Source organism: Stenella coeruleoalba (assembly GCF_951394435.1).
Source record: "Stenella coeruleoalba genome assembly, chromosome: 4".
Lineage (NCBI taxonomy): Eukaryota > Metazoa > Chordata > Mammalia > Artiodactyla > Delphinidae > Stenella > Stenella coeruleoalba.
In genome coordinates, this window is record NC_137149.1 from 74,776,484 (window position 1) to 74,793,073 (window position 16,590).

The window sequence follows — 16,590 nt, forward strand, 5'->3', positions numbered from 1 at the left end:
ATCCTAGTCTAAACTTGGTTTTGACAGGCTGTTGTTTCCAATCTGGTGGGTGTGAAATAGAATCTCATGGTTTTAAATTGCATTTCCCTAAATAATAATGAGATTGAGCCTCTTTTCATGGATTTATTAGCCATTAATTTTCTTGCCTAAGAAATTTGCCTGTTTAAGCCTTTTACTCGTTTTTCTATTCTGTTGGTTGTCCTTTTACCGATTTCTTTAAGTTCTGTATGTAATTTGGATACTAATTTGCTGATTGTATGCATCCCAGTTTATGGCTTATCTTTTCACTTTTTGTGATGCTTTTTAATGAAATCAGATTAATCAGTCTGATCATTTATGGCTTCCCCTTTTTGTGTCTTATTTAAGATATCCTTCCATACCCTGGAGTAATAAAAGTATTCTCCTATACTACATTCTACAAGTTTTATAATTTTACCTTTCACATTTCAGTCTTTGATTTACCTGTGTCCATGTTTATAGTGATGAGTGTGAGTGTGTTTGTTTCTGGGTCCGTTCTTATATCTGGATATTATGTTGTCTTGTGGGTATTTTGTTTTTTCATCTGAATTTTAGAATCAAGTTCCAAATTTTGTTGGGAGTTTGATTGGAATTGTTTTGAATCTGTAGTTCACTTTGGAGAGAACTTGCATTTTATGATATTAAGTCTTCTTGTTCATGAATATGGTGTGGTTCTCCATTTATCTTGGTCTTCTTTAATGCCTTGTAATAAGGTTTATAGTTTTAAAGACTTTCAATAAGTTTTATGATTTTATTATTACTATTTTTTAATGTTTATTTATTTATTTGGCTGCGCCGGGTCTTAGTTGCAGCACAAGGGATCTTTGTTGCCACATGTGGGATCTTTAGTTGCAGCATGTGGGCTCTTAGTTGCGGCATGCGGGATTTAGTTACCTGACCAAGGCTCAAACCTGGGCCCCCTGCATTGGGAGCACGGAGTCTTAACCACTGGACCACCAGGGAAGTCCCAAGTTTTATAATTTTAAAGGCTTTGCACATGTGTTCATATTTTATATTTACCCCTAGATATTTATTTATTCCTAGATTTTTAATACTATCGTAAATAATAACTCCTGTTAGCATTAATACATTTTTAAGACTTTATTTTTTTTAGAGCAGCTTTAGGTTTATAAGAAAATTGAGAGGTAGGTACAGAGATTTCCCTTATGCCCCTTTCCCCACACATGCATAGCCTTTCGCTTTGTTAACACTACTCACCACAGTGGTACATTTGTTACCAAGAATGAACCTACGTTAACAAATCATAATCACCCAAAGTCCATAGTTTACTGTAGGTTTCACTCTTGGTGTTGGGTTTGGACAAATGGATAATGTCATATAGAGTATTTTAACTGCCCTAAAAATCCTCCATGCTCTGCCTGTTCATCTCTTCCCCAATCCCTGGCAACCACTGATCTTCTTACTGTCTCCACAATTTTGCCTTTTCCAGAATGTCATATAGTAATTGGAATCAAATAGTATGTAACCTTCTCAGATTGGTTTCTTTCACTTAGTAATATGCATTTAACTTTCCTCCATGTGTTTTCATGGCTTATAGCTCATTTCTTTTTAGTGCTGCATAACATTCCATTGTCTAGATGTACCACAGTTTATTTATCCATTCACCTACTGAAGGACATCTTGGTTGCTTTCAAGTTAGCAGTTATAAATAAAGCAGCTATAAACATCCGTGTGCAGGTTTTTGTGTGGACGTATGTTTTCAGCTCCTTTGGGTAAATACCAAGGAATACAGTTGCTGGATGATATGGTAAGAGTACATTTAGTTTTGTTAGGAAACTGCCAAACTCTCCTCCAAAGTGACTGTACCTTTTTTTTTTTTCCGGTATGCGGGCCTCTCACTGTTGTGGCCTCTCCCGTTGCAGAGCACAGGCTCTGGACACGCAGGCTCAGCGGCCATGGTTCACGGGCCCAGCCGCTCCGCGGCATGTGGGATCTTCCCGGACCGGGGCACGAACCCGTGTCCCCTGCATCAGCAGGCGGACTCTCAACCACTGCGCCACCAGGGAAGCGCCCTGTACCATTTTTAATTCCCACCGTCAGTGAATGACAGTGCATGTTGCTTCACATCCTCACCAGCATTTGGTGTTGTCAGTGCTCTGGATTTTGGCCGTTCTAATAGGTGTGTAGTGGTATCTCGTTGTCATTTGAATTTACGTTTCCCTGATGACATATGCTATGGAGCATCTTTTCATATGCTTATTTGTGGTCTATATATCTTCTTTGGTCGGGTGTCTGTCAAGGTCTTTGGCCCATGTTTTTAATCTGAATTTTTTTTCTTATTTTTGAGTTTTAAGAGTTTTACTTCTCAAGTAATCTGCCTCTGACCTTCTAGTCTGATTTAGATTCTTCCATTAGTATTCTGTGTATTCCTCAGTCATAGCATTGTTATGAAATACTATTCCTGTTTTAGTATTGTGTACAGACACCTGACAGCTGTGTTTGCAATGAATTAATGAAGACTGAGGAAATGAATAATGTCTCTAATGAAAGTGTGTGTTTTATTCAACAGTGACAACTGAACGCCCTGTGCAGGTGAAGGTGGTCAAAGTCAAGAAATCTGATAAAGGAGATTTCTACAAAAGGCAGATTGCTTGGGCCCTTCGAGACCTTGCTGTGGTAGATGCCAAGGATGCTATTAAAGTATGTTTTTGTTAGTTCTTCGACATGAATTCAGAAAGTGTCTTTCATTTTATAACATAGTATGTTGTCTTCTAAGATGATCTAGACTTGTTTTGTGACCCCGTAGTTCACCACCTAACCAGCAATTAGTCTAAAGTGTATTATCCAACCTTCCATTCTCTCACTTCTCATTCGCAGGCTACTTAAAATAAGTATGTATGTAAGCTTGTTTCATTGTTTGTGCTTTTTTTTTTTTAGCTACAATTATGTTTGTTCACAGGCTACATAACTAGAGCAAAATAACCTTGACTGTACATTTCTGTATTTAGATTAGGTATACTTAGTATAAAATCCATAAATTAGTATGGATTTTAAAGTGGTGTGTTGTGTGAGTAGTTTTTAAAAAAATCATTGTTTTGGTAAAACCTAGTTCAGAAATCACAGAAAATATAACCAAAGTGAATCTTCCTTAGGTAGTCCTTAAAAATAATGTAGAATCACCAGCTGAGGCAGCCAAGCTGGCCCTCTGAAGCTATGGTTTGAATATTGTGGCTCAAGTGATGGCAGTGATAGTGAGTTTCACCCCTTATTTTAAGGACTTCGAAGAATAAGATATAAGACATTAAATAAGATATTAATAAGATACCTTACACCTTAAGTCACACTCAAACTCCAGGAAAGTTGAATAATACGATAATCGTGATAAAGGGCCACCTTAATTCCTGACAGTTCAAGGCTTTTCACAGCAATACCCTTTTTTTAAAAAAAAAAAAGAAATAGGGCTTCCCTGGTGGCGCAGTGGTTGAGAGTCCGCCTGCCGATGCAGGGGACACGGGTTCATGCCCCGGTCTGGGAAGATCCCACATGCCGCGGAGCGGCTGGACCCGTGAGCCATGGCCGCTGAGCCTGTGCGTCCGGAGCCTGTGCTCCGCAATGGGAGAGGCCACAACAGTGAGAGGCCCGCATAACGCAAAAAAAAAAGAAAGTAGACCCCCTCAGGTTAAAGTAGGTGCTTCTTCCTCTTCAGCCTCTCTAACCCTCCCCCTCATCTTCCTCTGCAGCCCAGAGGCACCTCCAGAGCTCTAGGGAATGCCCTGCACCACATCTACTGTACTGTGGATGGTGCTGATAGCAAGGCTTACAGTACTGTAACTACATGTGTCCATTGACTGAACTCTCCAAGTCTCATACAGTGATTAAAAAGGCACAAAGAAGTGAAAACTACCTTTGTAGAGCAGTCTGATAAAATAAAAGTCTGGTTTTTTGCTGACCTGGTACAAACCTCTGAGGAACTAAAAGCTGGACAGCGTGACAGGCAGTTGAGTCAGGTGCAAGAAGATTTTTTTAATGAAGCAGAAACAGCTTTAGGAGAGTCCTGCATATCTGTAGAGTTGAGATTTCTTCCAAAATGTAGAGAATGCCTGTTCTTTAAATATTTTAGGCAAACTGGGCCTTTGCTTTATTCCTAAAAAGCACCCAGTTTTTAGAAAAATGGGGGATGTGGAAAATGGGGTCTGACAGGTGCTTTGAATGTGGGTGCATGTATATGTATTTGGAAAGAACATGAAAATGAGATTTTAAAAAGCACTTCAATTATTTAATAATTTCTGTTATTATGGGAAGGATCAAGAGTAGAGATTTTCTGTTTAAGACAAAGTACTTGAAAGGCTTTTTAGAAATTCACCTTTATTAAAAAGCCTTTTTCTCTTCAGTAGTTCCACACTTCATAACCCCGTTGACTTGTGTAATTCACTAACATTGCTGAATGCTTATTTGAATGCTTTCCTCAGCTGACACCTCATTGCTGACTTGCTTAATGGATTTTTTTTCATTTTATGCAGGCACCTTGGTGTGTGTACGCTACATATGGATATAAAACATAAAATTTTTATACATAGCCTAACATTAGCCATTTTGCATCACACATTAATAATTTTTTTAAAAATATTATTTATTTATTTATTTTTGGCTGTGTTGCATCTTCATTGCTGCACGCGGGCTTTCTCTAGTTGCAGTGAGCGGGGGCTACTCTTAATTGCGGTGCACGGGCTTCTCATTGTCGTGGCTTCTCTTGTTGCGAAGCACGGGATCTAGGCACACAGGCTTCAGTAGTTGTGGCACACAGGCTCAGTAGTCGTGGCTCCTGGGCTTAGTTGCTCCGCGGCATGTGGCATCTTCCCAGACCAGGGCTCGAACCCGTGTCCCCTGCATTGGCAAGCGGATTCTTAACCACTGCACCACCAGGGAAGTCCCTGCATCATGCATTGATTTGTGTGAGTGTTGCTGCTGGTGCAGTCAGCCTCTTTTATGGCATTATGTGAAATATTCCCAGGGAAGAGATCATTTCCAGTCAAGCTTCATATGAGTTGCCAAGACTCTTAGATTTCTTTATAAATACTAATGCAATTATTTTTTTTGAATTTTATTTTATTTTTTATACAGCAGGTTCTTATTAGTCATCCATTTTATACACATCAGTGTATACATGTCAATCCCAATCTTCCAGTTCATCACACACCACCACCATCACGCCCCTCCACTGCTTTCCCCCCGTGGTGTCCATACGTTTGTTCTCTACATTTGTGTCTCAATTTCTGCCCTGCAAACTGGTTCATCTGTACTATTTTTCTAGGTTCCACATATATGCGTTAATATATGATATTTGTTTTTCTCTTTTTGACTTACTTCACTCTGTATGACAGTCTCTAGATCCATCCACATCTCTACAAATGACCCAGTTTTGTTCCTTTTTATGGCTGAGTAATATTCCATTGTATATATGTACCACATCTTCTCTATCCATTCGTCTGTCGATGGGCAGTTAGGTTGCTTCCATGACCTGGCTATTGTAAATAGTGCTGCAGTGAACATTGGGGTGCATGTGTCTTTTTGAATTATGGTTTTCTCTGGGTATATGCCCAGTAGTGGGATTGTTGGGTATATGGTAATTCTATTTGTAGTTTTTTAAGGAACCTCCATACTGTTCTCCATAGTGGCTGTATCAGTTTACATTCCCACCAACAGTGCAAGAGGGTTCCCTTTTCTCCACACCCTCTCCAGCATTTGTTGTTTGTAGATTTTCTGATGAAGCCCATTCTAACTGGTGTGAGGTGATACCTCATTGTAGTTTTGATTTGCATTTCTCTAATAATTAGTGATGTTGAGCAGCTTTTCATGTGCTTCTTGGCCATCTGTATGTCTTTAGAGAAACATCTATTTAGGTCTTCTGCCCATTTTTGAATTGGGTTGTTTGTTCTTTTAATATTGAGCTACATGAGCTGTTTATATATTTTGGAGACTAATCCTTTGTCCATTGATTTGTTTGCAAATATTTTCTCCCATTTTGAGGGTTGTTTTTTGTCTTTTTTATGGTTTCCTTTGCTGTGCAAAATCTTTGAAGTTTCATTAGGTCCCACTTGTTTATTTTTGTTTTTATTACCATTACTCTAGGAGGTGGATCAGAAAAGATCTTGCTGTGATTTATGTCAAAGAGTGTTCTTCCTATGTTTTCCTCTAAGAGTCTTACAGTGTCCAGTCTTACATTTAGGTCTCTAATCTATTTTGAGTTTATTTTTGTGTATGGTGTTAGGGAGTGTTCTAATTTCATTCTTTTACATGTAGCTGTCCAGTTTTCCTGGCACCACTTACTGAAGAGACTGTCTTCTCCATTGTATATCCTTGCCTCGTTTGTCATAGATTAGTTGATCATAGGTGTGTGGGTTTATCTCTGGGCTTTCTATCCTGTTCCATTGATCAATATTTCTGTTTTTGTGCCAGTACCATATTGTCTTGATTACTGTAGCTTTGTAGTATAGTCTGAAGTCAGGGAGTCTGATTCCTCCAGTTTGTGTTTTTCCCTCAAGACTGCTTTGCCTATTTGGTGTCTTTTGTGTCTCTATACAAACTTTAAGATTTCTTGTTCTAATTCTGTTAAAAATGCCATTGGTAATTTGATAGGGATTGCATTGAATCTGTAGTTTTCTTTCGGTAGTATAGTCATTTTCACAATATTAATCCTTCCAATCCAAGAACATGGTATCTCTCCATCTGTTGGTATCATCTTTAATTTCTTTCATCAGTGTCTTATAGTTTTCTGCATAGAGGTCTTCTGTCTCCCTCAGTAGGTTTTCTCCTAGGTATTTTATTCTTTTTGTTGCAATGGTGAATGGTATTGTTTCCTTACTTTCTCTTTCTGATCTTTCATTGTTAGTGTATAGGAATGCAAGAGATTCCTGTGCATTAATTTTGTATCCTGCAACTTTACCAAATTCATTGATTAGCTCTAGTAGTTTTCTGGTAGCATCTTTAGGATTTTCTATGTATAGTATCATGTCATCTGCAAACAGTGACAGTTTTACTTCTTCTTTTCCAATTTGTATTCCTCTTATTTCTTTTTGTTCTCTGATTGCTATGGCTAGGACTTCCAAAACTATGTTGAATAGTGGTGAGAGTGGACATCCTTGTCCACAATTACCTTTTTTTAAAAAAAATTTATTAAGTATAGTTGATTTACAATGTTGTGTTAATTTCTGCTGTACAAAAAAGTGATTCAGTTATACATATATATATATATTCTTTTTCATATTCTTTTCTATTATGGTTTATCACAGAATATTGAATATAGTTCCCTGTGCTATACAGTAGGACCTTGTTTATCTCTTCTATGTATAATAGTTTGGATCTGCTAATCCCAAACTCCCAGTACATCCCTTCCTCACCTCTCCTCCCCCTTGGCCATCACAAGTCTGGTCTCTATGTAAGTGAGTCTGTTTCTGTTTCACAGATAAGTTCATTTGTGTCACATTTTAGATTCCACATATAAGTGATATCATATGTATTTGTCCTCCGTCTGACTAACTTCACTTAGTATGATACTCTCTAGTAGCATCCATGTTGCTGCAAATGGCATTATTTCATTCTTTTTTATGGCTAAGTAGTATTTCATTGTATATATGTACCACATCATCTTTATCCATTCGTCGATGGACATATAGGTTGTTTTTCTGTCGTGGCTGTGGCAAATAGTGCTGCAGTGAACATTGGGGTGCATTTATCTTTTCAAATTATAGTTTTGTCCAGGTATATGCCCAGGAATGGGATTGCTGGATCATATGGCAACTCTATTTTTAGTTCTTTGAGGAACCTCCATACTGTTTTCCATAGTGGCTGCACCAACTTATAATGCAATTACCTTTTTGTTGTAAGTGAAAGTTTTTAATCTTTTGTCATTTTAATTCTGCTTATTGAGCTATAAATTCATTAGTACATCCATGCTACTGTAATATGATTGTACCATAGGTAAGTCTTGATCCCTAAATTATCCCAGATCTTCACAGTGAAAGTCATATCACTTTCCTTGCCTACTTATGGTCTTTATTACATTTTATTCCCCCTAAATAACACTTTAAATTAATTGAATACTTTAAATTAATTGAATACATGTTTAGCCTTCTATAGAACATTAAAAACATTTGAGCCTCTTTTAATTCCTTGGATGTGAAGGAAAGTATACATCCATATGTTTTCATATTTTATACAGTAGTCAAGTAGTTCTAAATTCAAGGGAGAATATCAAGGCATGAAAATATTTCTGTAATGTGGCTTAAGAGACATGTAGAAAACATAGTGCAGTTCTCTCACACCAGTTGAACTTCTTTTTCATTTGAAATGATCTTAAAAGGCTTGTATTTTTTACTTTTGAGACACCTTTAATTGTTCTGTATTTTCAGAATTGTAAACAGGAGCAGTCCCTGCTTTTCACCTCATTTGTTCTTGGAAATCACACTAGGGTATAGATTGTATTTTTTCTCACATGTTATAATGAGAAGATTCACAGCTGTGAATAATAGCACATTATCAAAGAAAAAGTATAACTGTAAAACCCCATAGGCAATTTAAAAAGAAAAATTAGGTCCACATCAAAACCAGAAACCATTGCCATCTTATAAACTAGGAAGCTGAGACACAGGCCATCAGACATCCTATACTTTCATTCATAGACCTAAGGGGCATAGAAAGGAAATTACCAGAATACTATGTTGTTTTTAATCCAGCTTCTTTTGAGAGGTACACAAAATTTGTGCTATAAATTGAATTCTCCGAACCATTCTCTGCAAGTCACTTAGTTGATTGTGTGTGTGTGTGCGCGCGTGTGCATGTGTGTGCACACATGCGCGCGCAGTTCTTTGCCATTTTATTATGTGCGGGTCCATGTAACCACTGCTACAATCAAGATACAGAAGTATTACAACACCTTAAAGAGCTCCCTCAGCTACCTCTTTATAGCACACCCATCCTCTTTCCTCCCCTCAACAATCCCTGACTCCTGACAACCACTAATCTATTCTCCATCTCATCTATTTCAAGTAGAATTTCATTTTGATTTATTTATAGTTATTGGAGACTATCTCTTTGTGTAGATATTTAGGTATGACATTATATAGACATAACTTAGTTTTGCTTGTGCTGACATTACCAGTTTCAGTGAGGGAAAAAACCTTGTAGTCGATTTTTTTTTTTTTTTTTTGCTGCGTTGGGTCTTCGTTGCTATGCGCGCGCTTTCTCTAGTTGCAGCGAGTGGGGGCTACTCTTCATTGCAGTGCATGGGCTTCTCATTGCAGTGGCTTCTCTTGTTGTGGAGCACGGGCTCTAGGCATGAGGCCTTCAGTAGTTGTGGCACATGGGCTCAGTAGTTGTGGCTCGCGGGCTCTAGAGCGCAGGCTTAGTAGCTGTGGTGCATGGGCTTAGTTGTTCTGTGGCATGTGGGATCTTCCCGGACCAGGGCTTGAACCTGTGTCCCCTGCCCTGGCAGGCGGATTCTTGACCAGGGAAGTCCCCCTTTTAGTAGATTTGTAATGGTGATTTTTTTTTCCAACAACAGCTTCAACTTCTTTTTGTTTTATTGACATATATGTTTTACAATAATGAAAAGAGGATATGATCAAAAGCAATATCTTTTGTATATTTTTATTTCAGGAAAATCCTGAATTTGATTTACATTTTGAAAAAATATATAAATGGGTTGCCAGCAGCACTGCTGAAAAGAATGCATTTATTTCATGCATTTGGAAACTGAACCAGCGATATCTCCGGAAGAAAATTGATTTTGTCAATGTTAGCTCACAGCTTTTGGAAGGTAAAGTTAAATAAAAACGTATATGTAAAATCAGGTATATCTGTAAGTGAATATATAATTTGGCATTACTCAAAGTATTTAAAACTCTGAATTATCTTTTTTGTAAAGGAATTTTAAGATAATTTTTCTTATTGCAGAAGTGATGCTTGTTCATTATAGAAAACTGATTCATTAAATTAAATGAAAATCACTTATAAACTTAATCCTCGGAGATAACTATGCATTTCTATGCATACTGAAATGCTTTTTTTTAAATAAAGAAATCTATGTTGCTACCTAACATGCCTTTTCATATAATGTTTCATGAACATTTTCCATGTTATTAAACACTTACCCCGACATTATTTTTAATGGCACCATAGTATTCCATTGTATTGGATATACTATAATTTTTTAACCACTTTAAAAAATTTTTCCAATCTTTGCTTATCTTAAACAGCTCTGAGATGAATATCCTTGTAGCTGTATTTTTGTGTAGAGTGTAGGTGTAGTGTTTAAGAAACAACTCTGGAGTCAGACTGCCTGGGTTCAAATACTGGCTTTGTCACTTACTATAGCTGTGTGACCTTGGGTTACTCTGTTTCAGTTTCTCGTATGTCAGAAACAGAGATAATAATAGTATCGACTCCATAGGATTGTTTTAAGGATTAAATTAATATATGAACATGATGAGAACAATGCCAGATATATAGTAAGAACTCAATTATATATTAACAATTATTATTCTATTATCAGGATAAAGTCTTAAGACGTGAGCTTAATTAGGGTATTTTAGATCAGTATGTCTTCAGGAATATTACTAGGGATTATTTTGTGTTATAAGACAAAAACTCTACTGTTAATTGTTGAAAACATACAATGAGGTCTTTTTCTTTTAAAATATCTTTTATGAAGACATACACATTGTGAGAAGATGGGTTCTTTGTGCCTTGGGGATGCAATTTGTGTTGTATTGTTTATCTCAAAGAAAGCAATTGAAGTAACAGCAGGTGGACAGAGTTGTTGCCCCTTTATTGAGGAAAAAAAAAGTAGATTTGTTCTAAATTATATATTAGAAAGAAAACTTAGATTTGTCCTAAGTTGTATATTAGCATTTCAAAATAGAAGCTTCTGTTCTGTCAAGTGAAACATCTGAAATTGCCAATATTCAACCAGTTTGACCTATAAAAATGGCAGTTTCAGATGCTTCAGACTATTCCTTGACTTAGTCACTTGCCTCTGTCCCTTCTCCATTTTGTTTTACTTAATTCCTTTGCTGTTTGGTCATCTATCTTTCTCTCCCTAACTGTAGTATTCTTGTCCATCACTTATTAATTAGTGAGGCCATTACTGGTTTCAGGCTTGATGCTTGGAACTGGCAGAGGCAAGTCACATCTCTCAGGCCACATGCTTCTCCCTACAGTGGGGCTGGCCTTGTGTTGGAGCCCTCAGGGTTGCCATCTCGCCAACATTAGCCTCCAGTGTCTTGGTTGAGTGTGTTGAGGGAATAACCTTTAAGAAATTTATGGTAATTTTCCATGCTTTGAATAGTGGCTTAATTTGTTCTGAGTAGCTTTCTTTTTTTTTTTAACCATTTCAGGGTTGAACATTCTGATCATTGAATGATTCATAAGCTTTCTGTTCTGTTTTTGAATATGATGTGTTTCCAGATGTTACTTATTGCCTGAGATGTATTTTAAACCAATATATTTCATTCAGTCAACAATATGGGCAAGTACATACCTACCTGTATTTACCTCATTAAGCAATATTACCAAAATCAATGAGAAGAGTATTGCTGTTTTTTGAGAATGAGGTGACTAGCTTTAAAAAAAGACAAGACATTTAATTTTTCAGGGCCTTAAATGAAGGTGTAGATATTTTTATTTTTATAAATATTACCTAATTGAGATCAATTTTAAGAATACTGAGATCCTTAAGGAGCTCATTTTGAAAATCACTTTCTATAAATTAGTAACTGTTGCTTTGGTTTAATGGAGTTCATATAGTAGCTTTATTAATGTCCATAAACTTGTTTAATGTTTTACTGGACTTTAAAATCATGACCACTAACTCCCATTTTTTAAAAAAAAGTCTCTAAGCTTTGGGTTATGTTAGAAAACAAATGAGAAATTATCAACATCTCCTTTTAAGAGCTAAGTAATCATTCAAGTAAGTAAGACTGTTCATTGGGAATGTTAGCAGTAGCAGCTTTAGTAGTTTTTATTGGTGACAATTGAATGTTCGTGCTAATAAATGGGGCTTCTTAGTACAATAAGGTTCTTAAAACAGGACCTTGTTAGCAGTTGAAGTAGAGTGAAGTTTTTGTTTGGGCTTTTCTTTTTCATTCTTGCAGCCAGATTTTTTTTTTAAATCTTTGACTTGACTCCTTAAAAGCCAGCTTGAACTGATAATCGTGTGTGTTTTTTTAAACTGCTTCCATCTTGTCCTTTCTAACAATGTTTTATGACTAATCCATTGTGAGGGAGTGTCTGGGTAAAGGTTTGGGCCTTGAGTGAAAATAACTAGACTAAACGCATGAGTCACAACTGACCTATAAGCAATCCCCAGGAAGTGATCTGTTTCCCAGTTTTCTCCTCCAAGGACTCGGCAGTACTGTTTCATAAACGACTAAGAGAAAATAGAAAGATAAATGTATTTTTAGTCACTGTCAGAAAATGAATTAAAAAAATGAACACTGGAAATTTAGCTTCTTGTGGATATTTCCAGTTTGTAGTTGTATTTGACATTGTCTTTTAAGCTTTAATGTAGCATGAAGTTCGAATGAAATATGGGTAGTATTTTTAAAATTTAAACCTGTGTACGTTTCTAGCCAGCTAATATTCTTTGCTTACTTTCCTCTGCTTTTTTCATACCTTTTTACTCTCCAGAACTGCCTAAAGTTACAGAAGGTGCGTAACACCTTTTCTTCTTATTCTATTCCATAGATTTTTATTACTTGACGTTGTTATGTACTGTTGGTTGCATACTTTATGAAATTGTGTGCAGGGAAAAGTATATTACTACAAAATCCATATGGTAATAAAAATCGATGATAGTATTCATTATTGACTTCCAAAGGGCTGTTTTATGGAAGAGAAAATACTTCTGAAGCAGTTATGATCATTTAAAATATTTGTTTATTTTTAAATATTTACTTGGGCAAGGAGCTGTACAGAATGGTTTAGGCATTCCCTGCCCCCTAGTGGCTAAGAAGCTGTCACACATGACAGTTTAACATTTCCACAGTGACTGTTTCAAAGGACTAGGAGCTCGGTGATGCTACTGTAAGGAACTTATATTTATATACTGTAATCTGTAATTGCCTGTACCAAAAGTTTACCCCCTCCTTTTTTTTCTGGGACATTATCTAAATCGGCCTAATTGCCATTCTTAAGAGTAAACCGTTTGTTACTTTGAATTAGGTGTTTTTTATTCTAGGACAAATGAACATATGTCACACTGAATGCAAATATTCATTTTCATACAAAATAATGAATATTTCAAACATCCAGTGTTTGTGATTTTAACATGTCACATGAGTTGATGAAAATCAATGACTTTGTTTCGAGGTTTATTTAGGGGTAAAAATTATTTTTTTCATTTTACCTCTCTTAACCTCAAGATTTATATAAATCCCACTTGCTGAGTGTATTCTCTCAAAAAACTGAACTGAGACATTTACCCAGAAAGCATCTCAGATTTGACCTCATGGTCTTTTGTTTTGAAGCGGGAAAACAGTTTAAATTTTTGTAATTTCACTCAGCCGTGTAGTTGTTGCTCTTCTTACTACAGTATACAGTTACTGAGAAAGTTTCTATTAGCTGATCTTTAGAAATTTTATTAACACGTGAAAAAATTTTAAAGAAAGAAATGGAAAATTCAGTTAATATTTTCAGTGCCCAAAATAAATTGTGAATTGTAGATGCATTTTTAAAATTTCAATTGAAAGTTATTTGGAGGAAAAAAACATAACAAAGATAACAGAAGAAAATGTTACCTGGGAAAAAAAGGGAAGCGAATTATTTTTCATGTGTCCTGAACTCATAATCATTGTTTTGTTAGAGCGACAGTCACTTCAGGTAGGGGGAAAGGTTAGTCTTGCACACATGCTTTGTTTCTGGTTTTGTATTTGTTTTATAGTTTATGTTTTGGGAAACTGTGACTAAAGCCTATTTTAACACAAGTCAATGAATTAGACTGCATGCTTTTGTTATAATAATTATGTTAACACATGCAGTTCTTCATAATAATAAGGGTTTTTTTCATACATTTTGAATCATTTTTTCCTATTTTTCAGCCACTAAATGTGACCTGTGCTTATAACTGACCTTACATATAAGTACAGTGCTATTGTCCGTCCTACTTTTTTTTACTACTTTATTTCTAATTTTTACCCTCTTTAAGAATCTGTACCAAGTGGAGAAAATCAGAGTGTGACAGGAGGCGATGAAGAAGCAGTGGATGAATACCAAGAGTTAAATGCAAGAGAAGAGCAGGATATTGAGATAATGATGGAAGGCTGTGAGTATGCAATTTCAAATGCCGAGGCCTTTGCAGAAAGGTTGTCCAGAGAGCTGCAGGTGCTAGATGGGGTAAGCCTTTCTTGTAATCTATGATTAGTGATGTGTGTGTAGTGAATTGAGGAGACTGGTGATGTTCATATTTTACTGCCTGAGCACTTAAGCCTGGGTAGTGTGATTATTGCTGTCTTTCTCTATAAGTGCATTACCAGCTGCCATCAGTCTTTCGCTGTTCTTGTTCAAAAGACAACCATTCCTAATAGGCCAATGAAGGCAGTTGCCTGAGGTTCTGGATTTGGGGAGCTTCTTGATTTGAAGTGATGGAAGTAAAAAGTAGCCAGCCTGAAACCAACTTGAGGGTTGATTCCCGCAGCCTCTGAAACACCTCAGAATAGTTCAATGCAAAAGAATAGCGTTTTTGTGGTTTGAAGGAAGAAAAAAAGGTACAGGTTAGAAAGAGAGAAATTGGGCTGAAAGAAGTGAATCATGTACCCAAAGAGAGCAAGATAGTGTGGTGAAAACAGAGAGCCAGGGGAAAAGGATGTTTGACTCCCCTGCTGAAATGTTTTGGAATAGACTCTATTCATTTGTATGCAAATTTCTAAGTTTGTATCTAAATGCACATCTTTATTTATCTACTTTTTTTTAGAAAGTAAAAAGCTGCAGGTAGCACCTCTGTTGTGAGAAAAGCCTAAAATGGGAACATTTGGGGGTTTTTTATTTTGTTTAGACAAGGTATGCATTTAAGAAAAATCCTCAGAGAATAAAAAATATTTAAAGACTTAAAGAACGTTAAGGTACATGAAAGGTACAGAAGTTATGTGATTGAACTCAGGCCCAGAGATTACACGAACAGTCCAAGCTTACAAATCTATAAAACCCTCTGGAAGTAAAGCCTAAAAGAGACTTCAAGATGTTAAAGTAGAAATTGTCCTGGGTCAGTTCAAGCCCATCTCTGCTGCTTGATGTCAGTGGGTCTGAGCCCTGCTGCCTTTACAGTTGGGCTGCACCTACAATTGAGTTATTATGAATAGTGTATAAAATAACACATGTGAAATTATAGCATCAACTGTACAATGATACTCTTTTAATTCCTTGTCCAAATTTTTTCCTCATACTGTGTTATCTGCCTTCTTAATGTGGCTTAGTGATTTGTATTATCTTTTCTAGTTAATATTGCATCTGTGTTGCAAGTCATCATATTACTTTGCAGTTTAATTTTGGATTTGAAAGCTTCCATATTTCAGGCAATTCAGAATCAATAGTCAGAATCATTTAGAAAACATTAATAAAGGGATGGTGGTTTGTTACTGCTTTGCCTCGAAAAAAAAGTAGTCGCAAATGAAAGAGAAAAGAAAGAATACCATAGAAGGAGCTATCTTATGGCAACAGGCTCTTCCACATCCTGTTAGTAGAAATCATACAACAGTTATAAATTAGTTCCATGAATTCTTCAAAGGCTGGCATACTACTGCTACCCTCTTGACTAAGGTATTAACGTAGATGATTCTGCTTTTGTTTAGGGTTTTATGTAAATATTACAGAGTATAGAAAATTTTTATAGCTAATAGAGTTGGAAGAAGTATCAGAGATGACATAGTGTAATGCCACTTAATTTATAGAAATGAGAATATACCATTACTGATGATACATCGTGGGGCAGAGCCCTACTTGTTCAGTCTGCAGAAATATGCAATACTGAGGTATGGTCCCTAACCTTGATATAAGGGAAAGTGTACTTTCCTGAAATACTGTGTAAAAAAGTGGAATGTAAACACAAAATGATAAATTAGATGTTTAAATGTGTATGTCAACCTTTGTTACTCTGCTGTCAAAGAGATTTATCAATATTTCATTTTTATACCTCTTTTACACATTTGAAGAATACAAAGTATTACTTATCTTTTTAACTTTGTAGGCCAACATCCAGTCAATCATGGCCTCCGAAAAGCAAGTAAACATCCTAATGAACTTGCTGGACGAGGCTCTAAAGGAGGTGGATCAGATTGAATTGAAACTGAGCAGTTATGAGGAAATGCTCCAAAGTGTAAAAGAACAAATGGATCAGATCTCTGAGAGCAACCACCTGATTCATCTTAGTAACACTAATAATGTAAAACTCCTATCAGAGATAGAGTTCCTTGTGGTAAGCATGATTATAAATTACCAACAACAATAAAAAAAATCTAATGATAATATGTAAAACCCATTTGTAAACATTTTCTAATTTCCTTGGGAGAGCAAGATTTAAAAATACTGAAATTCCAAAGAGCTAGTAATAGGATTGAGTAGCAT

General features: G+C 36.2%; 1 protein-coding gene across 3 annotated transcripts in view; it reads left to right on the forward strand.

The window, feature by feature from the left end:
- EXOC1 (exocyst complex component 1) overlaps positions 1-16,590 on the forward strand; it is a 61,306-nt gene that overhangs the window by 5,823 nt on the left and 38,893 nt on the right. For all 3 annotated transcript variants that reach the window (XM_079920254.1, XM_079920253.1, XM_079920255.1), the window contains exons 3-6: positions 2,549-2,679; positions 9,634-9,793; positions 14,180-14,367; positions 16,214-16,441. In XM_079920254.1, the coding sequence (XP_079776380.1) occupies positions 2,549-2,679; positions 9,634-9,793; positions 14,180-14,367; positions 16,214-16,441 (707 nt within the window). The remainder of the gene's footprint in view (positions 1-2,548; positions 2,680-9,633; positions 9,794-14,179; positions 14,368-16,213; positions 16,442-16,590) is intronic.